This window comes from Mauremys mutica, chromosome 14 (assembly GCF_020497125.1).
Source record: "Mauremys mutica isolate MM-2020 ecotype Southern chromosome 14, ASM2049712v1, whole genome shotgun sequence".
Lineage (NCBI taxonomy): Eukaryota > Metazoa > Chordata > Testudines > Geoemydidae > Mauremys > Mauremys mutica.
In genome coordinates, this window is record NC_059085.1 from 43,357,359 (window position 1) to 43,382,886 (window position 25,528).

Below are 25,528 nucleotides of genomic sequence, written 5' to 3' on the forward strand. Positions count from 1 at the left end.
ACAGAATCTGACAAGAACAGGGCTGATATTGCAGAAATACACATTCATAAGACGTGCTAGTCACAGAGGACTCACGCAAACATATCCCGATAACTATGTCAGAGAGGCAGTACTAACTCTTTTGTATCGGGATATAAAGATGTATCTAAGAGGGAGTATCTTTGTATAGCCTAGGGAGGAACAGAAAGGCCCGCCGTTCACTGAGCTGGTCCATCATTACAGACATAATGGTTCGGTAGAGTCTGCGGTGTACTAATACCATGCTTTGTCGACAATAAACCTGGCTGGGTGCCTTCATCCCTTAACAGATCCTGTGGTCATTGGGCGGTTCGCTAGAGGTCTGCCGTGCCAGCTATCTGCGCAGGGCTGGGGTGCCACACGCAGGGAACACACACACACAGCCAAACATCTATCAACATCTAACCACACCCTAGTGTTCAGAATACTCTGCATCTCTGGTCATCACAAAATCTATTCGCTCACCTGTATCAAGAGGATGGCAATGACCAAAAAAAAGGACATTTTAATTGCCTGTTAAAAAAAATAATTTGCCTCACCTGAGTAGAATTTTGCAAGGCTATCCTACTCAGTTTAAAAAATGTATTAATATTAATTCAGTACTGCTGGTGAGTATGGTCAGCCGTCTAATAATGAGTGTACTTTGCACAACTATAGCAACTTCCATTCAAGGATATCAATGTGCTTTACAAATATAAATTAATTTAAGACATACAGTACTCTTGGGAGGTAGGTTGGTATCATTATCCCCATTTTACAACTGAGGAAACTGAGGCAGGTTACTCAGGAATTCGACAGCAGAGCCAGGAATAGAGCCCATGTCTCCCAACTCCAGACAGATTTAAATTTGATATGCTCTGTATTTAAAAGCTTTGTCCAAATCCACAAAGGTATTTAGGCTCCTAACTTCTATTGAAATTATTGGAAGTTAGGACCTGAAACACCTTTGTGAATCAGGGCCTTTGATCTTAGCTTTTAGTTTTTGTCCATTCCACCATGGTGGAGATTTTTTGGCTGTGGAAAGTGTTTTCATTTTCCAAATATCTAAATTGCTTTTGACAAAATGGTCCAGCTTCTGCCTCATGACACATAGGCGTGCTCATTAAATAATGCAGGTGAACATGATGCTGATAGCAACTTTTACCAGGCCTCAGAGATTTCTTACCTACCAACTAGGGTGACCAGACAGCAAATGTGAAAAATCGGGATGGGGCGGGGTAATAGGGACCCATATAAAAAAAAGCCCCAAATATCGGGACTGTCCCTATAAAATCGTGACATCCGGTCACCCTACTACCAACTGTCCCTACCAGAGAGATAATCATATCAGATTTCCATTCCCTCCAATGAAATGCCAACGGTGTTAAAATGTCTGCCCCTATTCCTCTCTCCAACAGACAGCTTTCAAACATTTTCAGCTGTAATAAGTCCAGCCACTAGATAGAGCCATCATGATTAGCAGGTAGAGCAGGTTTCACTGCACCATATATTATCTGCATTGCCTTACAACAAATTGTTACTGAACGAAATGAACCCCACCCCCCTCCACAAAGTAGCATCTGGTTAATTGTGTGTTATTGCTGATGTGGCCATTTCTGGGGTGGGGGTTGTCTGTAGTACATGCACTGCTAGGCAAGCTGGCCATCTCCTTTCCCTCTCTATTACTCACAGCTCCCAAGCAACCACCTTGAATATGTGAACCCTCCAAATCTGGAATTTCTGAAAAGAGCAAGAGCATCATTGTTTTTTCTGCTCAGCGAAATGAGTTGTGGCTGGTTTTCTGCCCATTGCCTGAGGCCAGATCCTCTCTAGGTATTTCTACCATGCTCATCATCACTATGCTCTCTGAGCGCCATCCCAAACAGCATGGCATGGAGCAGCTCGCAACTGTCCATCATGTTCAGTGAGGAGGTCTGGCCCATGTGAGATGGCAGCTCCAGCAAGCTGCACTTCTTCCTGGCCCAAGCCCCCAGCCCCCAGGGACTGCAGCATGCCCAGAGGGAACTGAAACCAGAGAGATCAAGATCAGGGGCGGCTCTAGGAATTCCGCCGCCCCAAGCCCATTTCTGCGGGAGGTCCACCGGGGCTGCGGGACCAGCGGCCCCTCCGCAGTCATGCCTGCGGGAGGTCCGCCGGAGTCGCCTGCCGCCCTGCCAGCAAAATGCCGCCCCAAGCGCGCACTTGGCACGCTGGGGTCTGGAGCCGGCCCTGATCAAGATGGAACATGCCCTCCTGGGCCCCGCCATCTCCATGGGCAGCACTGCACGGGGGGCCCTGCCGGGACACTGGGGGTGCCACCTCTGAGGTGTAAAAAAGTCACATCGGAACCACTTCATCCAGGACAGCGGCTTCAAACCAGGGGCAATCCTGGGAAAACCTGGGCAGGTGGCAGCTCACTCCCCAGGACCCCCTCCCCACCGCACTCATCACCCAGGGCCCCCTCCCCATTGCTCACTGGGGCACTCCCCACCAGGGCCCCCTCCCCACTGATCACTGCCCCTCCCTCCCCATTGCTCACTGGGGCCCTCCCCACCAGGGCCCCTTCCCCACCGATTACCGCCCCCCTCCCCATTGCTCACTGGGGCACTCCCCACCAGGGCCCCTTCCCCACCGATCACCTCCCCCCCCCATTGCTCACTGGGGCACTCCCCACCAGGGCCCCCTCCCCACCGATCACCGCCCCCCCCCATTGCTCACTGGGGCACTCCCCACCAGGGCCCCCTCCCCACCGATCACCGCCCCCCTCCCCATTGCTCACTGGGGCACTCCCCACCAGGGCCCCTTCCCCACCGATCACCGCCCCCCTCCCCATTGCACCCTGGGGCACTCCCCACCCAGGGCCCCCTCCCCACCGATCACCGCCCCCCTCCCCATTGCTCACTGGGGCACTCCCCACCAGGGCCCCCTCCCCACCGATCACCGCCCCCCCCATTGCTCACTGGGGCACTCCCCACCAGGGCCCCCTCCCCACCGATCACCGCCCCCCCCCCATTGCTCACTGGGGCACTCCCCACCAGGGCCCCCTCCCCACCGATCACCGCCCCCCCCATTGCTCACTGGGGCACTCCCCACCAGGGCCCCCTCCCCACCGATCACCGCCCCCCCTCCCCATTGCTCACTGGGGCACTCCCCACCAGGGCCCCCTCCCCACCGATCACCACCCCCCCCATTGCTCACTGGGGCACTCCCCACCAGGGCCCCCTCCCCACCGATCACCGCCCCCCCACCCCATTGCTCACTGGGGCCCTCCCCACCAGCGCCCCCTCCCCACCGATCACCGCCCCCCCCGTTGCTCACTGGGGCACTCCCCACCAGGGCCCCTTCCCCACCGATCACCGCCCCCCTCCCCTGTTCTCACTGGGGCTGTCCCCAGCAGTGCCCGGTCCCCACCGTTCAGCGCCCCCCTCCTCCTTGCTCACTGGGGCACTCCCCACCAGGGCCCCCTCCCCACCGATCACCGCCCCCCTCCCCATTGCTCACTGGGGCACTCCCCACCAGGGCCCCTTCCCCACCGATCACCGCCCCCCTCCCCATTGCTCACTGGGGCACTCCCCACCAGGGCCCCTTCCCCACCGATCACCGCCCCCCTCCCCAGTGCTCACTGGGGCACTCCCCACCAGGGCCCCTTCCCCACTGATCACCGCCCCCCTCCCCATTGCTCACTGGGGCACTCCCCACCAGGGCCCCCTCCCCACCGATCACCACCACCCCCATTGCTCACTGGGGCACTCCCCACCTGGGCCCCGACCCCACCGATCACCGCCCCCCCCCATTGCTCACTGGGGCACTCCCCACCAGGGCCCCCGCCCCACCGATCACCGCCCCCCCTCCCCATTGCTCACTGGGGCACTCCCCACCAGGGCCCCCTCCCCACCGATCACCGCCCCCCCTCCCCATTGCTCACCCCCCCCCTCCCCATTGCTCACTGGGGCACTCCCCACCAGGGCCCCTTCCCCACGGATCACCGCCCCCCTCCCCAGTGCTCACGTGGGCACTCCCCACCAGGGCCCCCTCCCCACCGATCACCCCCACCCCCATTGCTCACTGGGGCACTCCCCACCAGGGCCCCTTCCCCACCGATCACCGCCCCCCCCCCATTGCTCACTGGGGCACTCCCCACCAGGGCCCCCTCCCCACCGATCACCGCCCCCCTCCCCATTGCTCACTGGGGCACTCCCCACCAGGGCCCCCTCCCCATTGCTCACTGGGGCGCTTCCCCACCCCCGCGGGGCCATCCCCGATTCCCCCCAGCAGCCCCCGGTCGGCCCTTAGCCAGCAGGCCCTGCATAGCAACCGTTGCTAGAGACTCTGAGGGGAGGGTACTGCGCCGGTGCGGTGAAGAGCCACGGGGCGCTGCACATGCGCAGTGGTGAAGCGCGCGGCTCCACCCCCCCGGGGACGGGAATCATGGCGGAGGCCGCTTGCCCTGAGCAGGAGCCGGAAGTGCTGCGACTAAAGCGCCTGCGCGGCGGGGGCTTCTTCCCGGTTCCCGCCGTGGACAGGGTGAGCGGGCGTGGGCCCAGCGCGAAAGGGTTAAGGCAGCGCCCCCCTGTGGCGCCTGGGGGGGAAAGAGGGGTGAATGGGGCAGGGTGGGGGAGGGTGAATGGGGCAGGGTGGGGAAGGAGGGGTAGGGAAGGGGGAGTGGGGGAAGGAGAGGTGAATGGGGCGGGGAGAGTGGGGAAGGAGGGGTGGGGAAGGGGGGAGTGGGGGAAGGCGGGGTGAATGGGGAAGGGTGGGGCAGGAGAGAGTGGGGAAGGAGGGATGAATGGGGCGGGGAGAGTGGGGAAGGAGGGGTAGGGAGGGGTGAATGGGGAAGGGTGGGGCAGGGGGGAGTGGGGGAAGGAGGGGCGGGGTAGAGTGAATGGGGAGGGGTGAAGGAGGGACGGCTGGGGCAGGGTGCGGTGGGGAGAAGGAGGGAGACCTCCAGGCTGTGGAAATCACGGCAGTGACAGCCTGACATTTGATCACAATTCAGTTCCCACGTTTCCATGCGCAGTGGCGGTAACGATGCATGGAAATGACACGTGTGTTTGCAAACACAGAGTTGGGAACATGTGACCAGATGCTGGGCACAGCCCAGTGATAGCTGGCACGGGGCGCCATTGCTCTCATGCCATTTCACAAAGCAAATCAATGGCAGGTTGCCCTGCGTAGCGTTGGCTAGAATAGTGTCCAAACAGTAATGTTCCCATGAGCCTTACGCTAACTCTTTGCTTGTAGCATGATGCCCTGGGCCTTTCTGAAGCTCTTACATTCGCTGTCTAGAGGCTGTAACGCTGTCAGATAGCTCCTCTACCTATCGTGCAGGGGTTCGCAAACTCCATAGCACCATGCCCCCTTCTGACAACAACAATTACTACACCACCCTGGGGCGGGGGGGACTGAAGCCAGGGCCCGTCCAAGCCCCAGGCAGGGGGCCTGTAACCTGAGCCCAGGCTGAAGCCCAACCCTGAGCCCTGCCACCAAGGGCTTGGGCTTCGGGCCCAGGTCCCAGCAAGTTTAACGTCAGCCCCGGTGACCCCATTAAAAGGGGGTGCTGACCCACAGTTTGAGAACCGCTGCTATAGTTGTTAACCGTGCTCATCACCCTAGTAGCTGAGTGCCTTCCAGCCGTGCATTAAGCACCATAACGAACATCTGTCTTGTGGTGGTTTCATGCTGGTGGAATACAGCTGTGTCCGGCTAGCAGCAATGACATATTCCAGCTTCCGGAGGGCTCCAGATAAATCTAACTTCACAATGAAAATCATAAGCCCTAATAATTGAACACTGCCCCCAAGACAGCTCTGGGGAGGGGGCTGGCTGCTCTGTGATATGGCTCTCTGCTTTCAGCTGGGAAGGTGCCGGAGCGTGAAGGAGTTTGAGAAGCTGAATCGAATTGGGGAAGGGACCTATGGCATCGTGTGTAAGTGTTGTATCTGCTGCAGGCTTCAGCAGCGGGAGCTGGTTTGCTTCCTGCGGTGTGGGGTGTTGACAGCAATACCTCATGCCCCAGGCCACTGGAAAATACTCAGTGGCACAGGTCCCTAGGTGTAAGGGCAGCCCGAGCACAGGCTGAAGCCCATCTTCCAGGATCTTGTCTCTTCCCCAGTGGTGAGCACATCAGTTGGAGGGGGTTTCACTGTTAACCCTCCCTCCCCCTCCAGTGTTGGGAGGTGATGGTTAATGGTTCACTTGGTGACTGGTGTCAGTGGTGGATCAGGCATTCACTTTGCTGTGAGGCTTGTCTTCCAGGTACTGACCACATGGCGTGTGTTACTGTTTCAGACCGTGCTCGAGATACCCAGACGGATGAGATTGTGGCACTAAAGAAGGTGCGGATGGACAAGGAGAAAGATGGTAAGGGGAGAGCTGAAGGGGAGTTGCTTTTCCTAGGAAGCGCTGGGGTTTTAGGGCTGGGGAGGGATCTCTTAAAACACTTCTTCAGAAATGCGGTTAGCCCTGCACAGCCACATAGAGCCTCGGGTCAGGCCAGGGGACTGGTGGGGGAGTTCCAATGCATGACTCAAGTTCCACTCTGCAGGAATCCCCATCAGCAGCCTGCGGGAGATCACCCTGCTTCTGAGGCTTCGGCACCCCAATATCGTGGAGTTGAAGGAGGTTGTCGTGGGGAACCATCTGGAGAGGTAACAGTCCCATAGTACTGGCTCTGCACTGCTCTCCCTTCGGGAGGAATGTCACAGTACTCTCCCTGCCCTTGCCCGTGGCAGGCATGGTAGTTGGATGACCCGTGGTGGCGGTGGAGAGTGCGCCTTGAGGTGGGGGTGGTCAGCACAGTGGAACTGCAGTGAGGTGACTGACTGTGGTGTGTGTCTCCTGCAGTATTTTCCTGGTGATGGGTTACTGCGAACAGGATCTCGCCAGCCTTCTTGAGAACATGCAGACGCCCTTTTCTGAGGCTCAGGTACAGGTGGATTGTGCCGGTGCATTACCGCTCCCAGCTGTAAGAGGGTGCTGTGGCTCTAACCAACGGGAGCAGGCTACCAGCACATACTGCTCAACCTACAGCCAAGGATGCAGATTCCAGCCCAGGCCATTGAGGCAGTTTGCAGCGGTCGTGTTGGTGGAGCTAGTGGTGGGCACTGGGAGACCGATGCCAGTCTGTAAATTGGCTGCCAGTCATCAGGTCACATGACCTGATTTCATCATAACTTAACGACCTGTCCTGTCTAGCATAGGGTTGAATAATCTAACCTCCTTGGCCCTTTGTGATATGGGGCATTGCCTGCTGCCTGCATTAAACCCTGTCTGCATCACTGCAGTTAGAAAACCCCGTTGTTACAATGTTTTGGGTCTTGGGCTCCAAACTAGGGCGCATGGCTTTGCATTGACCTTGAGCTTCTGCATAAAATGAGCCAGGGCATAAGCTGTCAGCAGCTGTTAGTCAGATTGCTTCATGCTTGACTGGAAGGCACTGAGCTACTGGAGTTATGAGGGCAGGGTAGGAACCTATGCAGAGACATATTAGGTACTAACGTGATGCTGTCTTGCTAATCCCGTCTCCCACCGCTTGCAGGTGAAGTGTATCATCTTGCAAGTACTCAAGGGCCTTCAGTATCTTCATGAGAACTTCATCATCCATAGGTAAGGGGCGGAGTGAAAGGCACTGTGGGTAAAGGGATTGTCTGGGAGGGGCACTGGGTAATGCACTGGACATTGGGAGCCAGCTGTGCCACTTGGGCTGTTTCCTTGGCTCTCAGTGGGGCAGAGGGAGGCCCTCTTGGAGCAGCAGGTACTTTGGGCAGCATCGAATGGCCCCCTGTGAAGCATTGCCTCTAACACAACCATCATGGCTTCTTTCTGATGGCAGGGATCTGAAGGTGTCTAATCTGCTTATGACTGATAAAGGCTGCGTGAAGATAGGTGAGCTCCCCTGTCACCTTTGCTAATGCAGCTCCAGAGATGCTTCCAGCTTTCTCATTTTGCAATGCAGAGGCAAGGGCAGTAGCTGGCCTGCTTTTTGACCTTGAAACTGCCCTCTCTTTGCAGCGGATTTTGGGCTGGCTCGTGCTCACGGAGTGCCACTAAAACCAATGACCCCTAAAGTCGTCACCCTCTGGTGAGTAGGCTCTGCTTAGTCCTGAGGGAGTCACCCTATCATGGACCCCCTCGGAGGCTGTGGGTCAGCCCTACAGTCAATCTGGGTCAATGAGACAATGGGAAGCATCTTGGACAAGTTTTGGGAGCTCCACTGATTCGTAATTCCTGCATTCATTACGTTGCACAGGTACCGGGCCCCAGAGCTGCTGCTGGGAACGACGACCCAGACCACGGGCATAGATATGTGGTAAGGGGATCTCGTATTGGAGAGTAATGCTCTGGGCAGGAATTTGCAGAACTAGCTGGGGGCCAGCCAGGGGACTGACCGGGGTCAGGGCAACAGCTTGGTACTTCAGGAAGCAATGTTCCCATCTGTATAAAGATCTCGTACTGAACCAGGGCCAAGGTGAGTCTACAGCAACAGGAGGGATCTGCTGCTGGGGGCAAAGGAGGAGGAGTCTGCTGCAAGGGATTTGTGCGTCTGATTCCCACTAACCCAGGAGGCCTATTCCCTCCCCAGGGCAGTGGGATGTATCCTCGCGGAATTGCTGGCCCACAAGCCGTTACTCCCAGGCACTTCGGAGATCCACCAGATTGACCTGATAGTGCAGCTGCTGGGGACGCCCAATGAAAACATCTGGCCAGTAAGTGCTCGCTCTGCATCCCCCACCCTGCCACACTCTCCCTGACCCTCGCATGTCTCCTTCCCCCCAGGGCTTTTCCAAGCTGCCCCTAGTGAGCCAGTACACCCTGCGGAAGCAGCCCTACAACAACCTCAAGCACAAGTTCCCATGGCTGTCGGAGGCTGGGCTTCGCCTGCTCAACTTCCTCTTCATGTATGACCCCAGGAAGAGGTAAAGAGCCATCTGCAGCCCAGCGCAGGCCATGGAACTGCCAGTGTGATGTGGGGCCCGGGCTCCTCAGTGTATGGGGTGGGTGTGGCTCCTGCCACCCTCCCGCCAGGCAGGGCTGTTCCCCTGGGGGGTAAACAGCTGCAGTGCGTGGGGGAGCTGTCAGCTCCCAGGAAGCACTGGGCAACCCCTGTAATCAGCTTCTCCCCTGAGGATCGAGCAGATCAAGGCGAACCAGCAGCGCCAGCTCCTGCAGCTGCAGTGCTGCTTGCTCCCGGGGAGGATCCCCCAGGCATTGCTGCCCCCTTTACCGCAAGACCATGGGGGTGTCTGACCGTTATAGGACCAGGTTGTACTGCTCGCTGGGCTCGCTGGGCCTCCGGGATTATGCAGAGGAGCCCAGCGTGGGATGTACTGCGCATTGCCCTCTGGACAGGAAGTGAAAGCAGTGGCTTGGTCACAGCTTTGCTGAGCTGCTTGGGCGCAAGGAAGGTCTCATGTGTACAGAGGTTTCCTGAAGAAGCAGAGGGAGTGTTTGTGGGAGATGATGGACTTTTCCTGTAACCTGCGTTTGCCTCCCCAGGGCGACAGCGGGAGACTGCCTGGAGAGCTCCTACTTCAAAGAAAAGCCCTTGCGTAAGTGACTCCTCTGCGCCATTGGGGCCTACGGGACTCTGAGCCCTTCCTGAGACTCATTTCCTCTCCCCTTCTCCCCAGCCTGTGAGCCGGAGCTCATGCCCACCTTCCCCCACCACCGCAACAAGCGAGCTGCTCCCGCCAGCGCCGGGGCGGAGAGCCAGGGCAAGCGCGGCAAGCCCTGAGGCTGCACGTTCTGCCAGGTAAGAACGATCTTCTCTCGCCCCAGTTGGGCCTCTCCTGGCTTGAGACTTTCACACCTGGCAGGGGGTTGTGATGAGGACTAGACAAAACCACAGGTGACTGGAGGCCACAGCACTTCACTTTCTGCCCCGGGATTCTCAGGTTAAACCGCTTGCAAAAGACTGGAGCCTAGCTCCTGTTGGGAGTGCAGACTGGGAGCCAGTTTTCCCAGTTACTTGCCAGCTGAGGAGCCTTGGTGTACTGGCCTGTTTGGGAGAGACACAGCCCCATCTGTGAGTGGGGAAACACACCTCCCAGTCAATGTACTGCTCTCGCCCTGGAAGGTGCCCGCTCCCTCCTATTGGCCTCTTCAGTCGCAGGAGTTGGTCCCTGGGAAGTTTGGTTTGTTTTTATGTGCAGACTCTCATGCCCAACGGCTGCCCGGGTCGCCATGCGTTGGGGGTGAGTGAGCATGTGGTCCGCAGCACTCCCCGCCCGGGGCCCAGCTCCGCTGCCTCTAAGGCAGCATGTGGTTCTCCCAGGCCCCACAGGGCTCAGGCCATGCTTTGGAGGACTCTACGTTCCCACCCTACTCCCCAGAAGCTGGTGTTCTCCACAATGGCAACAGCCTCAGCCAGTCTGTGTGATTACTCACTCCCACTCCTCAACATGCCTTCTTCTGTTTAAGGTTTGGACAAAGATGCGGATAAAGGGAACATCCAAAACAGAGTAACTTGTAACATCCAAAACTTGTAACCAGCTGCTATAGGACCCAAGGCAGACGCAGTACAGGCTCCTCTTGACCTGTCGATATTCTCAGGGTGCCTCCTGCTGGGTGGTCCAGCGCTGCCTAGGAGGACGGTATCCCGAACTTCCACTCAAATGCAGCTGCTGGAGACACGCTCGAGGGCTGTGGATTGTTCTATCATCTTTGCACCAAGAGAGCAGTCAGGGCAAACTTCGTATCTATCCTGCGCCCCTCTCCACCCAGTGCCAGTGGCCCATCACCAGCCCCTGGCAGAAGCTCCAAGGAAGGGCAATGTGTGAACACATTCCTATGGGCTGAAAAGAACCTTGAGCTAGGTGAGCAGCCGGGGCAAGAGGTTCTGCCTGACCCTGAATGGCTGCTGGGTTTGTTACAAGCTGGAAGCTGCACTTAGAAAAGTCCCTTGGTTCTTTGTTCCTCATTGTGATCCTGCCCTCAATAAAATGTCGTGTGAGTGTCAGCTGTAATGGATAGTCCTGCAGCGCTGCTCTCCTGTTTACCCGAGGCAGCCGGCCCAGCACAAGGGAGGAATGGCTGCTGTGTGTAGCATGTCACAGCTCTCCCGTCACCTAACGCTGCACAGGACGGGGAGCGCAGAGTCCTGGAAGCACAATGTAGTGACCTAGCTCAGAACTCTTCCCCCCTCCGAGCACCCTGGGGCCGCAATGACAAACGTTCCCAGCCCAGCTGGAAAACCCCAGCTGCAGGTGCTCTCCCCTCAGCCAGTGTACGGCAGCAGTGCCATCACTTCCTCCAGGAGCTGTGCCACCCCCACAGGGGCCTGAGCCAATCCTGCTGGTCTTGGGCTGAGATCTCAAGGCTTCTGACTCATTCTGCTGTGACACACGGCACCCTCAGCAGCTTGGGTAGTCACAGTTTCCCCTCTACCCGTCATTGCCTGGAGCTTCTTAACAAGATCACCCTCTGTTAATGAGCCACCACCATCAGCGAGTTAAGGACATGAAAGTCTGAAGCAAGAGCCCCTGGTAATGGGCAGGTGGAATTTGTGTGGCATAGGATAAGCTCCCACACCCTGCCCGGGAGCCAGAATACCAGGCTAGAAAGAAAAACACTTTATTAGGTAACTGTGGAGGTGATAGACAACATTCTTTCTTTGTTCTGAGTCGAGCAGAGATGAGGTGAGGGTTACCAGCAAGAGCTGAGTTGGGAAGGGGGCCTTACCCAGCCAGAGGGGCTGGGGTACTTGGCCAGTGGGCCATCTGAAAGGCGGGGGTGCCATCCTATTGCGCACTCTCCCGGTGCCCTGGAAGGTACAGCACTCATCACCACTGGATTTCACCTGGGGTGGGTTTTCAGGGGGGCTCTGTTTAGTGCCTGGCTGCTGGCACTGATTCCAGCCACCTCACACTGAAACTGGGGGCCATCCCCAGTGTTCTCAGCTTCCCCTCCCTGAGTGTGAGCCAGGAGCCCTGGCACTGCTGCTCTAAACAGCGTAGCAAGAGAGGGACATGGCCCCCTTCCCCCCAGGCAGCAGCAGCAGGCAGCTCCCTTTTTGGCTTTCCTGGGTCCAGCATTCTGCTGCCTTTGAGTTTCCAGCTGGGTTGTGTGCATGTGCACAGGGGGAGGGGATTGGCTGTCATTTCCAGGAGCCAGTGCCCACTCCACTTAACCCTTGATACAGGAAGGAGAAGCTTTGCTGTGCCCAAAAGCACCCAGGAAAGGTGCAAGCAGGGACCTAGGCAGAGGAATAGGGGCCTGAGACATCAGAGCTGAGCCCTGGGGAGATGGGAACTGAATCCCTAAGGCTCTGCTGACCAAGGAGCTAGAGCATCAGACAAGGGAACTCCTACTGCACTGCATCCCATGGGACTAACAGTGTAACCCTTCCTCCAAAGCTCCAGCAACCATTGATTGTGGAGAACCCCAAGTGCCACGGCGCTCACGAGGACAAGAATTTGGTAGTAGGGGATACTGCAGGGCAAGAGCCTAGCTTGCTAACTCTGTGAAGGCTGTCAGCTCGCCCAGGGCAGCTGAGGCAGGCAGGGTGCGGGAGACACATCACCCAACAATGGGCAGATGCACACAGCTCAAAGCATCTGTCATTTCCATATGACCCATCAGTCTGGGGCAAAAGCTGCTCTAGCTCAAACACCCACTGCCAGGAGGAGCCAGGGCCCCGCCTAAACCCAGACACTTCTTCCCCTGGGCACCTTCTGTCCCACCCAGAACCTTAAGACCAGTCAGCCTGAGCAGCAATGGGTAGAACCAGCACAAGATCTTCCCCCAAGCCGCCATCTCTCCTCTCATGGCTGGCCTTTGGTGGACAGTTCATCTGTGCTTCCCTCCTGGGGCAGGGGCAGAGCTGTCCACATGGGCCATGCCACAGAGCACCTGGACAGAGCAGCATCCTTCCACCAACTCAAGGGAATCGCTTGAAAAACAGCAAGTCTCTCATTTCTCCTTGTCCGTACCTAGGTCCAATATTTCAGGCTGTTCTGAGAAGCCTGTGAGCTAAGAGGCCCCTGCTCCTCGGGAAGCTAGAGCTGTGACTAAGCAGGGCCAGGAGATCATGCCAGAGACCCAGCGGAGGCCAATCCCTGGAATTGGCTTATGGGAGTTGGGAGGGAAGAGTAGTAGTGTTGAATGTAGGGCAGGGTTATCGTAGGCAGCTACAGCAGAGGAGGATCTGGGGCGAGTCTCTACAGAGCACTGCTGTAGCGGGGTAGGGGGAGGAAATCAGCTCTGCCACTAGAGGCTTCCCCTAGAACAGAACCAGGTGTCATCAGGCAAGTCCTGATGCTTCCCCCAGAGGTAGGATTTGGTTGACACATCCCACAGCATTTGCAGGCACTGGGGAGGCAGCTCGTCCTGTAGCTAGGGCTGAGCCCCAGAGCCTTCTTTCAGCAGCATGTCCACCTGGGTCCTCCGTAACCACAGGAGCTTCTGCTGCTCACTCTGCAGCTCCTGCATGCAATGGCTACTCCTGCAGGTCTGCAAGGCATCACAGCCGCTGGCGTGGAGCAGGCAGCATGTGGCACAGCAGTAGGAGGGGAGAGCACCTCGGATCAGGCATGAATGCAGCTGGTAGCAGGGTGACTCCAGCACTTCCCTTTCGCTGCTCTCTAGCCGTGGGGCAGCAGGCAGCAGCTCCCATGGTGTCTCTGTAGCCATGGGCAAGAATCTGGCAGTTCTGCACTCTGAGAGCATAACCTTGCCAGCAGAGCAGGGCATTAGGCAGCTTGCTGCCCCGTGTGGCTTGAGCACTGCAGTGTCAGAAGGGGAGCTCAGGGACGGGGTTGTGCTCCCCGTGGTCTCAGGAGAGACTGAGTCACTGATCTTGCTAAGCTCCCCTCTTAAGGAGATAAAAGAGAAGGCGGCAGCCTCTGAGTTGGGCCCATTTCTATAAGGCTGCTCCTGGCCAGATTCACTAGTCCCCCGGTTCTCCCAGATCCTTCCCTCGTTTCCCCCGAGATCCTCAGGACCAGGTACTCCAACAGCCTCACCCCACAGGGTGGGGCTCTGTTCCCAGATGGGAGGCCTGTGTAGCTCCCGGGAGGACAAAGCCCATGGGGGTGATTGCAGCCTGGCTCCCATGGGGTCACTGTACAGGGTCGCAGCCTCTGGGCTTTGCAGCTCAGCCCCATAGAGATCAATGCTTTCAGCACAGCCAGGAGCTGCCGTGGCTCTGGGCTCTCTGCCTTTCGGCCATCTAGCAAGTCTCTGTAGTTTCTCCACACAGTCATGCAGGTCCCTGGTGCCCCTCCGCACCTGGAGCAGGTCTTCAGCAGACACTTGGCATGGCTCCAGCTGCCACAGGATCTCCCCCAGGATCTCACACTCCACCCTTGCTGCAAAGAAGCCGCAGGCAGCCTGGACGAGCTCAGCTCCCGGGGGTGGCTGGGACACCACGAGGTGATGGTCATCTCTCTTCACATATCCCATCCTGTGGAAGCTCTTTGCGATGTCACTGTCTGACAGCGCCGCCTGCAGGGAGTGCACGTACACCCCCGAGAACATCTGCAACAGCAGCGCCGCGTTATTTGCTGAGCACGCAGCTGGCCATCTCCCAGCCAGTCTAACCCGGCGACCTCACCACCCCGCCTGCACCCCACAAACACTGACATAACGAGCAATTAGCCACCCTGTTTGCAATCAGCACCACCAAGCCCACGGCAGTCTGAGAGCACCTTGAATTCTCAGCCCCCGCCCAACAGCCCAAAGCACAGTCACCGCAGGCCACCACTAGCCTCCAGCCTGCCCCAGTGGGGAGGGCGCTCCAGGCAGCACAGCCACCAGAGGATGCCACAGCTCCCGGGCCTGCCAGGCAGGGCAGGAAATTCAACTCCCAGGAAGGCAGCGGAGTCAGACCGGGGCGGTGCCCCTCCTCACCTTCGTTCACCTTCCTAACATCTGCTGCGGGTGCCTCAGGGACCTGCCCCTGCTGCACTGGGGTTCCTTTGGAGACACGACCCACTGCATCAAGGAACTAGCTAGTCCCAGGTCCTACACAGCCCTGAGCCCCCGGCCCATTTCTGTGGCTGTCCCAATCACCTTGAACCCGAGACTGTGTGACGGCCACACACACAGTGACGCTGCCCAGAGATGAAGTACCTCTGCCCCTTTGTGTTCTAGCCACTCGGGGCCACACATGCACAGGCGGGCTTTCCATCGTGGTGGAATCCCTTTGTCTAAAGGCCCAACACACACCTATGCTGCTGCAGGAAGGATCATTCCTGACTCCCCGTCCTGGGGTTAGACCGCGCCGCTCCCAGTGAGGGGGTGGGTCTCTTTAACAAATCCCAGATCTGTCTGGGCACGAGTGTAATCATCAGCTACACGAGGGACTGGCCTGAATATTCTATTCCCCTGGGGAATTTGCACCCCAGGGAATCTGTGCTGAAGTCCCTGGAGTGACCCTCTCTCTCTTCAGTGATTTGCTCAGAATGGCCCCTGCACACGGTTTCAGCAGCTCCGTCTCTATCCAGCATGCCCAAGAGAGACAGCGGTGCAGCCAGGCGGCGCCATGACCACACACCAATGCTCACCTTGATTGTGCTGAACTCCTTGCGCCAAGGGAGGAGGTGCAGATTGACAGCTGCCAGCTCAAGGACCTCAAAGGCCCTGGCCAGCCCCCTGAGTGCCAAGGGCAGGGCGTCCCATCCCCGAAGGCTGCTGGCGAGCGTGGCGAAGACGTCATTCCGCAGGGCGTAGTGCAGCTCCGGATCTGCCAGCAGGTGCTGCCGCAGCCACTCCCTCAGGGCCAGGTCAGTGCAGACCCCCGAGTGGCCCCTTCGGAAATCCCTCTCCAGACATTTCCGGTACTTCTGCTGCACCAGGGAGCTGGAGCCCATCCTAGAGCCGCGGAGAGGGCAGGGGTGAGTGGCTAAGAGCCCACGAAAGGCAGCACCCACCCAGGGCCACCGGAGAGTCCTGTGCAACCTAAACAGGGGCAGCTCTGCCCTGCCCTGCCCCGCCCGGCTCCAACTCCCCCATTGAGAGTCAGGCCGGCTTCCCTCCCCCCCTTAGCGGTTCACTCATTGCCAGCCACTCCCGGGCCTGGGGGGGTTGTTCTGCTCCTCTGCTCAGCAGCCAGGGCCCTGCCTGGGGAAGGGGCTGGGAGGGGTGGGGCCAACCCTCGGCCTCTCCCTCCAGGGCTATCCTGTCACCCCCGAAGACACCCTGGATACACAGACATACCCAGCCCCTCCCCCGCGATAGGGGGCGAAGGGGGGAGGGGCAGAGATGGAGACCCCCCCCAAAGCCTATGGGGTAAAGGGGGAGGAGACAGAGACCCCTCCCCCATCCTTGGGGTAAGGGGCGGGGCTGAGACAGGCCCTGCCCCCTTTGGTGGGGTAAGGGGGGGCTGGGGCGGAGGCCCCCCCCCGCACCACTCACCTGCCGGCCCACGGTCTCTCCGCTCTTCCGCCGGGCAACAACTTCCGGTTTCCTCCCGTTCCGCCCCCTGGCCAGCGGAGGTCACGTGCTGAGAGGCGTGGCTTCCCGGCGCCCCGCCCACTGGTGGGTTAACCCCCTCCCTGCCGGCCCAGGCGGCCTGTATGGCCGGGGGGCCCTGGGCTAGGCAGTGGCCGGGGGCGGGGAGCTGCAGGGAGGCCTGGTTCCCCGTGTGACCCCTGCGGAGCCCAGAGAGGGGGGCCGGGCTGGGCTTCTTCCCACACCCCTGTCCCGCCCATGCCCCGGGCCTGCAAGTGAATTCCTCCCAGCAGCGGAGTTTGCAGCTCCAAGCAGGGTGAGACGGGATCGGAAGAAGGATCTGTGCCTTCATGCTGCCTGCACTGTGAGAGGCAAAGATCACCAAGCGTAAGGGAAGCTGCCCAGTGGCTGGCCGGGGTTAGCCCTGGAGAACATACCGAGCTTGCTGAGCATACAAGCGTCTGTTACCTTCTGAAATTTACAACTGGAACTCATTTGTGTGTGTGTCTTGCTGCTTTGGCCTTGTCAATACCTGTCTTGTTTCCTTGTCCTACATAATAAATCTTGAGAGGGATTATTCTAGGACTGGCTACAAGCGTTGTCTTTGGGGTGAGATCTGCCGTGCAGTTGGGGGTGGGTTAGTGACTCACCTCGACCTGACTATTGCTGATCCTTGGTGTAAAGGCCCATCTGTCACAAAGGCAGGCTCACCTGGGTGGCAAGACAGAGCGGGGCAGCCAGGGGGACTGTCTGACTCCTTGTTAAGGTGGTTCTAGTGCCTGAGGGGTTTACACTTGAGAACTGGTTGGTGAAATTGAATACTGTGTCGAGCTCACAGGCAATTTAGGGTCCGGCAGACTGCCCTGGGGTCAGTAGTCACACCCCCAGCCCTGGTCTACACTGCAGAATTCCTTTGGGATGCATCCTACTGGCATCATAGGAGCTGGCTAAAGCTGCCCTTGTCTTTATAGTGAGCTCCTGGGGCGGGGCCAAGCCTGCCACAGCGGGCACTGCCTGAGACAAAGACCAGTGCTAATGCACCCGCAGTGCAGGCAGGCCGGCCCGCGGAAAGCACAGGTCCCAGGCTGGTTCTGCTGCAGGGTGTGGAGGGGCTGTGGGCAGGAATGTTAGGTCGGCCTGGCCATGGGAAGCACACCCACATTGGAGGGGGTGATGTAGGGGGCTATCCAGCTCCAGCACTGGCAGTGCTAACTTCACTGAAAGACAGACACCCTTCCCGCCCCAAACACAGGTATTGCTGATCCCATTCCTGGGTGGGGGGAAGGGATTGTCTGTGGCACACACCTGGGTCAGGCCCTGATCGTGCAGCCGGTCCCACCCAGAGTGCCCTGCAGCAGAGGGGCCCACAAAGGAGCAAAGAGGTTGGATATTCCCGTTGCAGAGATGCATGAGGCCATTCCACATGGCAAGAGTGACAGAGGAGAAGGCTCTCCCATCAGTGGTGGAGGGGCAGAGAGGAGGTGACTGAGAGCTGGAAGAGGAGCAGAGAGGTTGGCTGGGCCATTTTGAACCGGACCCTGAAGCCCACAGGGAGCCCACGGCAGCCTGTGGGCACATGGCTATGCTGCTCTGTGTGGAAGGAGGTGGGCTGCACGGCACGGAGCTGGAGAGCTGGCGGGACTCCAGTGCAGGCCGCAGCATGTGTGGCCGGCGTGACGAAGAGCTCGGAGTGGTGGGAGGGCTGACGGAGAGTTCAGGCTCATGGGGCTGGGCAGGGGAGGAAAGGGAGCTCGGCTCATGGCTGCTCTTCATGCTCAAGAGAAGCTGTTAAGGTGAGGGAAGTGGATGGGGAGCCAGGGGCGAGCCAAAGGAGTGTAGAGCCAGGGAGCAGACCTCCCAGAGGTGGTAGCTACAAGCCGGAGTGGAGGGAATGGGAGTGAGAAGCAGGTAGGTCTGTGGCTTGAGCAGAGCAGAGGGCAAAGGAGTCAACGGGACGGTGGTCTTGGTGTAGAGGAACCCCACCCTGCCCCGAGTTAGCACCCACACAATGGCAGTCCCCAGTCCCCGCTGTGCCGCAGTGGGGGAATCCCAAAGGACGGGGTGGCCCCGTGTCAGAGGCTGCCCTGCCAAGAGAGCGAGGAGGGAGCAGTGGGCGTGCCGGGGAGCTGTCTGTGCAGAGCACGGCCCAGAAGAGGAGGCGTCAGACATGCACGAGGAGTCTGAGATCAGAGGCAGCTCCCTGGGGCATTCCCAGAGGGGGAGCTGGACACAGAGCCCAGGCAGGGGAGAGAGGGAGTGGGCAGTGAGGCGATGCAGAGAGGAAGAGATGGCACTGTGGACAGGGCGCTGGGTACCTGCAGCCACATGCTGCGCTCGCTCTGGGCACCTCGGCGCTGGCGAGGAACCCACCGAGGTGGGCAGAGGGAGGGAACTGACCTCGCTAGCCACGGCTCTCGGCTAAATGACTGCCAGGAGGGGGCAGTGACCGAGGGGAGGGCTGGCATGGACCCAGGAGACTGGCAGGAGACTGGCAGAGTCTCCCAGAGGCAGGGGTGGGAGCCCCATCACTGAGACTGGCCGAGGCACTCAGCCCGGCGCTGGCATCCAGGGTGGCCCGACGGCGTTTGTCCCAGGCCCACTGAGTCCCAACTGACCCAGCGAGCAACAGTGAGACAGGAGGCAAAGGACGGGTGGGGGCAGACGCAGGGGGCGGGGCTAAGTGGGCAGTGGGTGTGGCCGTGGGAGTTGGAGGTGGAGCTAGGTATGCACCTTCCCTACTTATTTCCCTGCCTGGGAGCCACCACAGCCTGTGCGTGTCTCTGCCGCTAGCCTGCTCTCCACCTGGCCGCGGGATGTCTGCCTCGGACAGAGCGGTCGTGGTGCTGGGAGGGGCTGGCACGGTGGGATCCGGGATAGTGAAGTCACTGCTGGAGAGAGGTACGGGCAGCCGGCTGAGTGGGGCGTTTGGCAGAGGTGATGATGGGGAGGTGGTTGATTTTGTTTTCTAACCACAGCCACATACGGGCTGGCAGGGGCAGCGTGGGCTTCGCCTTGGCTGCGATGCTGGATTCTCCCCCCGGCGTGAGCGAAGACTCACACTAGACCCCAGGTGCTGGGGACCTGACCCACAGCTAGTGGGTGACGCCAGGTCCCTTCCTGCTGAGACCAGCCCCTACCAGCTCCTGGATGATTGCAGACACTTAGATCTGGGGCAGCAACAGGGCCAAAAAGCTGCGGTGTCCTGGCCAGGCAGCCAGCTGACTCTGGGGTGGAGCTGAGTTGAGAGCACCCTGCTGGGGAGAGGGGAACAGGACCTTGCCCGTGAGTGAGGGGAAACCTGCTGTGGGTGCCGGCTGCCCCGATGTGTTGCTCAGCCCAGCCTAGCCTTTCTCTTCTGCCCCACCCTAGTGAGCAAAGGGCCTGGGCCGGCTGGGGCTCGCATGCTCCCAGCTCAGCCACGGCCGTGCAGGAGGGGCGAGTGCCCTGGCGGAGCTGCCTGTGCAAATTCTGCCATCGATGGCACAATGGTGGGTGGCTTTCCTGCCCTCCGCACTCCGGTGCACCCTGCACCTGCATGCTGCGCCTCCTCTCTGCCTGGCTGCAGCCTGGCATCCACGTTCCTGAGCCAGCAGCAGAGTCCTAGGTAGCAGAGCTGGAGGTACCATCTCATCCGCCCCCTGGCGCCAGTGGCTTGTTCGCCGCCATCTGTTTCTGCTGTTGCATAGGGTACGTGCCCTGGGAAGCCAGATTAGGGCAGAAATCAGGACCACTCCCTTTCAGAGGTACCAGCCTGACCTGCTGCCTAGGTAAACCCTGCTGCCCCCCGGCGGTCCCAATCCCCAGCGCTCACCCCACGGCAGCCTGGCTCTGGTGCTATTTGCCCTAAATATCTCTAGGACGCCAGCACCCTCCAGCCGAGGGGTAGTTTTATGTGTAGAAGGCTCCACCCAGAGCCACGGGCAGAAGGTGGCTGGGTCCCAGTGTGGGCAGAGCTGTTGCTCTGTATCGGCGTGATGCCCTGATGAACGGCTCTGCTTCCAGCCCTGCGTTTGAAGGGAGAGCCACGTGCCGAGGCAAGCATAAATGGGGGAGAGAGAGATGACTCTGGTGTTTTCTCCTGACAGCGCCACGCCCAGCCGAGCACCCAGAAGCCTGCGGTGGGGGTTGGTGGGAGCAGTGTGGCGCTGGCACAGCCGTGTTTGCACATGTTGCACAGAGCTGTGGCGAAGCAGGCCACTGGGGCAGTTCCCCCTCCCCACCAAGTGATCTGCCCTGAGCGCAGGCCCCGTGACATGGCATTGTGTGCGCAAGGCTGCGGCTCACCCCGGGCCTGGGTGCTGGGCGGGTCACACGAGACAGGGAGAGCAGCTCCCTTGCAAGAGGGGAAGGCGAAGGGTCTGGCTTTACACACGCTCCTTCCATCACCCCGGCTCACAGGGCCTCCCCGCACCCCTGTGCTAGCCCGGAGCACGCAGCAGCTTGCCCTCACCCCAGCTCTCCTGATGTACTGCTACAGGAGGAGCGTCAGTATCACCCCTCCCTCAGCTGGGAGATGGAGATTCAACGGGGCCAGGAGCCGCGGCAGAGCAGGGAATGGAGGCCTGGAGCCTCCCTCCCTCCCTAGCCCAGGGTACTGTCCCTGCTTCCGGAGACTCCCTCACTCACCAACACAAGCTGCGCTGCCACCTCAGGCCTGGTCCCTGGGACGCCCAGCGGGACAAGCCGCGACCCCTCCCTGCTAACCCAACAATGCTGGTGTGCGAGGCTCCAGGAAGTGCTGGGCAGAGGCTCTGTGTGCTGGGGACCAAGGGGCCGTGCTCGCGAGCTCCCTTCCAGCCGGCTGCAGGACGCTTCGGGCCGCATCTCCCCGACACCCTCTTGCTGGCAGGTTTCCGAGTCGCTGTCGTCTCCCGCGATGGAAGCAGGCTGGAGAAACTGAAAAGCTTTGTGCCAGCGCCGACCCGTGACCGTCTGCACACGCTCATCGGGGACGTGGGTAAGGCATGTGGCCGGGCCCAGCCTGCAGCTCTGCCGGCAGGATTCCCAGGGACGCTGGCCGAGGAGCTGTGGGGCTCATAGCAGTGCCCAGGGGAGACACTTGGTGTCAGGCTGTCCCTCCAGGGAGCCCCTTAGTCCAGGGCTTCCCCCGCTGGAGGAGAGCAAGAGCCCGCGAGGAGTGCTCAAGCCAGCTGGCCTCTGTTGCACGTTGGGAGCTCTGTGCTAGAGGAGCATGTTGCTGCACCCAGCTCCACTCAGCTCGTTATGCCCGAGCAAGGCCCAGCGGGCAAGGCACCTCGCCCAGAGATAGAGACATGTCATGGGCCAGGACCCTCCTGCGTGGACCCCTCTGCAGCGAGGGCAGGGCTGGGTTCTGCCCGCAGGACGTTCTCTTTGCCCCTTGCGGTCGCAGTGCTGGGCCCAGTGCCGGGGCATCACTCGCTGCTGAAATCCTTCCAGGGTCCGAGGAGGGAGCGGAAGCCGCCAAGGAAGCCCTGCTGAAGAGCGTTGGCAAGGTCACGGACGTGGTGTCGTCGCTGGGCTTCAGCTGGTGGCAAGGAGGGCCCCCCCACACTCAGACGCTGCAGGAGCTTCACCGGGTGGGTGTGGGCAGGTGATGCAGCTGGCTCTGGGGAGGAGGCGGGCCAGCGGGGATGCTGAGGGAGCTAGGCTGGGGTCTAGACTCCACTGTGCTCTTGTAAAGCCGCAGCCAGGTAGTGCCACCCTGTGCAAGGCCTCAGGACAGTAGCCGCTGGAAGCGCCGTGGAGACAAGAGGTTCGGCCCCTGGGGAAGGGAACAGCCGCGACCCCAGGCTCTGTCCCAGGACAGGGCTGAGGACTGGCTTACCCAGAGCTGGGTTAGGGGGGTCGCCGTGTTGGAGTGCTGTGCTGTCTCCAAAGGGCGGCCATCCCCGGGGCCGCAGCCAGTCCCTGTTGGCCCTGGGCCTTGTCTCGGGATGCACAGATCAGCAGCCTGCAGCAGAGGCATGATGGGGGTAGGGAGGTGGGATGCGGCTGCAGGAAAGAAAACAGTGGTGTCTGACCTGTGGTCCCCCCCCAGGTCCTGGAAACGCTGCTGCTGAGCACCTTTACATCCTGGAAAGCATTCTTCCCTCTGGTCCAGGAGAACCCCAGCGGCTCCTACACCTTCATCACAGGTGAGGGGAGGCCCAGCCCCCGGCAACGGGAGAGCCCCTCGCCGCTGACTGGGTCAGCAGGGGCTACCATGCGGCCGGCTGTGGGTTCTGGTAAGCCGGGGCTGCAAGGAGGCCTTGTGTGCATCCCCCGCCCTCTCGCGGCCAACGGGCGCTCTCTGTTTCAGGAGGGGCCGGTGAGCGTCTCCTCATGCCAGGCACAGGGTTCCTGACGCTGGGGGCTGCGGGCGCACTGGCCTTCTGCCAGGTGGTCCGGGAGGAGTACCCAGACGTGCCCTGCAAGCTGAACGAGGTCAGTGCCCCCTGGCCGGGGTGGGTGGGGTGGAGGGGCACTCACAGCTCTCCCTGCCGCCTCTCCAGGAGCCTGCTCGCTGGGGTCTGGAGGGGGATGGAGCAGAGCCCAGTGAGGCCTGGCCCCCTTGCTGACCTGGTGCTAGCCCCAACTGGCTGGCGTCTCATGTAGGTCAGCAAAAGTGCCCAGAGCTGCTGCTCGACAGCCCCTTCGGGCAGCCCAGGCCCTCCGTGTGTCTGGCCAGGGCCTGGCTCAGTGGGGTCCTGCTCCAGGAGGATACAAGTAACAGGGGGCCCCTTGCAGCTGGGGCAGGTTTGTGGGTATTAACGCGGGCGAGGGACTCTGCTCCACTCTACCCAGGGTGAGGGCACCCCCTCCTGGCCAGCCGGTGGTGGACGGCCTGGGCGTAACTGGCTCCGCTCTCCCCTGCAGGTGAAGATTGACATGGGGGTGGCGACCCCGGAGCGTTTGCGCCCCGGCTACGTGAGTCACCTGGAGGTGGGCGAGGCAGTGGCCTCCCTGGTGGAGAAGGGGAGCGTTTCCCACGCCGTGCTGTGCGCCCGCTCGCCAGCCGACCTGAAGACCCTGACCCTAGAAGGGAAGATCTGAGGCCTTTGCAAAGCCCTCTCGAGCTGTGTCCACTTCTGGTCCCCCTGCTCCCTTGTACAGGGCTTCTGGGTACATCTGCCCCATGCTCCGGTCCCCGGCCAGGATGGGACTTGACTCTGAGCGGCAGCTGCCTTGCCAGCCCTGGAGCCGCCGGCACGGACAGCACCGCGTCATTCTGTGCTCTTGCTCACCGCCTAGCGAGAGCAGCTGATGCCTCCTTTCCCTGCTGGGGAGCCAGGACCCTCTCCTCTCTAAGCCCCATTCTCTCCTCCCTGGCCCAGCGGCAAAGGGGAGGAACGAGCAGTTGCTCTGGCTGGCACCTCTGCTCCCAAGCCCTGGCAGGAATTCAGGCTGGGGCAGCAGGCAGTTCTGTGAGGAGCAGCCGTGGCCCTAGCGGAGGGGGGAGCCAGCCCCAAGCACCCTGCTCGCCCTGGGGTCCCCAGCAGCCATAGGGCAAGCCCCACATTTCAGCTCCTTCTCCAGCCAGTTGCCTGGTGAGTCGTGCCCAGCTGGGCAGGTCCATCCTTCCAGCCAGCGAGCGGCCTGCCCTCCCCAGCCTGCCCTACGTCCCCTCCACCTCTCAGAGGCTGCGATGTTATCAGGCCCCTTCCACGCTGCTCTCTCCTCCGCACGCCTCTCCCAGCTATTGCAAACCAGCGGCGGGCCCCTTGCTCAGTGTCCCATCCCTACAGCAGGGGAGCTCAGGGTGCGCGCGAGCCGTGCAGCCCTGGGCCCCGGACCCTGTTGTTGGTTTCTCCATCACAGCGAAGCTCTGAGAAGTCACATGCTCCAGTTGGCACCAGGCACCTTGTCTGCCTACCTCCGCCTGGCGCTGTGCTCCCCGTAGATGTCTCGTGGTCCTGCATGTTTGAATAAACATTATTTGTACCAACACCGTCCCGTGTCACTGCGCCAGCAGGAGTCTGCTCCTGCCTGAGACGCCCCTGCCAGGCCTAGCAAAGGGATGCAGCTCGGGCATGGGGGCGAGGGGCACCACAGCGCAGGCCTAGCAGAGCAGGGGCTGCTCCAGGCCAGAATGAGGCAGGGCCCTGGCTGGGGTGAGGCCTGGGCGAGCCTGGGGGGCTCTGGAAGAATGACAGGAGGGGTAGCAAGACACTCCCCGGCCCCTCCCCGGCCCCAAGGAGGGCTCGTTCCGAATCCTCATCACCTTCGCCAGTGCCTGGCTGCTCTGCCCACTGCCCCTCCGCGCTGAGCCCTCCCCGCCACACCGGGCACGGGGGGCAGGGCCGGCGGGGGTGGGGAGCGCCCCACTCCCTGCAGCCTGGAGAAATGGGCCAGCGCCTCAGCCCAGAGAAACACTCCCCAGCCCCCGGCAGCTCTGTCGTGAGGACACGACCAGCCCACGCAGGTGGCTGCAGAGGCTCTGGTCGGGCTGATGCAATGGAGGCAGAGGGTGGCCACCTGCTGTCCCAATGGCTGTCAACACCCCCTGCGCCAGCTCCTCAGGCCCCAAGGCAGAGCACAGCGCTGATAGCTGCTGCCTTCCGAGGCCCAGCATCCCTCCCCTAGCAGCTGCGGGCCTGGCCTCGGCTGCCCAGGGTGCAATGCAGGGCCCAGGGGAGCAGGCGCCAGGCCAGCCGACGTTGCTCACACACTCGTTTACTTCCCGCCTTGGGGCCTTGGCCCCCTGGACCCTGAGAGTGACCAGTTCTTGCTGCCCCCTTCCCCTGGCCAGGCCCCGGGTGGACGATGGCTAGAAGGAACCGCCCTGAGGTGTGGCATGGTCCCCTGCCCCAGGACGGGGCACCTGCAAGGGTGTCCATGGGGCCCCGCCATGTGCTCTGCCCCCAGCAGCTGGCCGGGGAAATGCGCACACACGCGCTCTGACCTGGGCACCAGGCCGTCACTAACGCCAGCCTGCTCCTCACCCCCACGCTCCTCCCAGCCCTCGCGCCCCTGGGCGAGGGGCTCCCAGCTGAGGGGGGCAGAGTGGACAAGAAAGCAGCTGCATTGGCACCCAGCTCGGCCTGGGCCCTGCACCTCCAGCCGGACGAGCAGTAACAGGCTGGCCCGAGTCCCTTCCTCTGCTGCTACAAGCCTGGCTGGCTCCCTCCCTGCCTCAGCCAGCACCTCTCCCTTCATTAGCCACAGGGGCTGGGCCTGCTCT

At 60.6% G+C, this 25,528-nt stretch overlaps 3 protein-coding genes across 4 annotated transcripts; 2 read left to right on the top strand and 1 right to left on the bottom strand.

Annotated features, from left to right (window-relative positions):
* Positions 1–4,367: 4,367 nt before the first annotated feature.
* On the top strand, positions 4,368–10,458 carry CDK10 (cyclin dependent kinase 10). Its single transcript, XM_044987198.1, has 14 exons — positions 4,368–4,521; positions 5,851–5,923; positions 6,286–6,357; positions 6,542–6,644; positions 6,841–6,922; positions 7,535–7,602; positions 7,829–7,881; positions 8,008–8,077; positions 8,246–8,305; positions 8,579–8,702; positions 8,773–8,912; positions 9,493–9,545; positions 9,627–9,748; positions 10,417–10,458. Exons 1-13 carry the CDS (start codon positions 4,378–4,380, stop codon positions 9,728–9,730), a joined length of 1,146 nt encoding a protein of 381 aa, XP_044843133.1. The 5' UTR covers positions 4,368–4,377; the 3' UTR covers positions 9,731–9,748; positions 10,417–10,458.
* Positions 10,459–10,484: 26 nt separating this feature from the next.
* Positions 10,485–21,076, bottom strand: SPATA2L (spermatogenesis associated 2 like). 2 transcript variants are annotated; one of them, XM_044987200.1, is made up of 4 exons: positions 21,013–21,076; positions 16,855–20,082; positions 15,501–15,807; positions 10,485–14,472 (listed from the first exon to the last, which is right to left on the bottom strand). In XM_044987200.1, exons 3-4 carry the CDS (start codon positions 15,804–15,806, stop codon positions 13,330–13,332), a joined length of 1,449 nt encoding a protein of 482 aa, XP_044843135.1. In that variant the 5' UTR covers position 15,807; positions 16,855–20,082; positions 21,013–21,076; the 3' UTR covers positions 10,485–13,329. The 2 variants fall into 2 exon arrangements, with proteins under 2 accessions (XP_044843135.1, XP_044843134.1); XM_044987199.1 differs by having other exon boundaries at positions 16,351–20,082.
* Positions 19,092–24,304, top strand: LOC123349276. The gene is made up of 6 exons (XM_044987201.1): positions 19,092–19,284; positions 21,236–21,343; positions 21,805–21,944; positions 22,406–22,502; positions 22,667–22,791; positions 23,224–24,304. The coding sequence occupies exons 1-6, from the start codon at positions 19,200–19,202 to the stop codon at positions 23,398–23,400; spliced, it is 732 nt and encodes a 243-aa protein (XP_044843136.1). The 5' UTR covers positions 19,092–19,199; the 3' UTR covers positions 23,401–24,304.
* Positions 24,305–25,528: the final 1,224 nt, after the last annotated feature.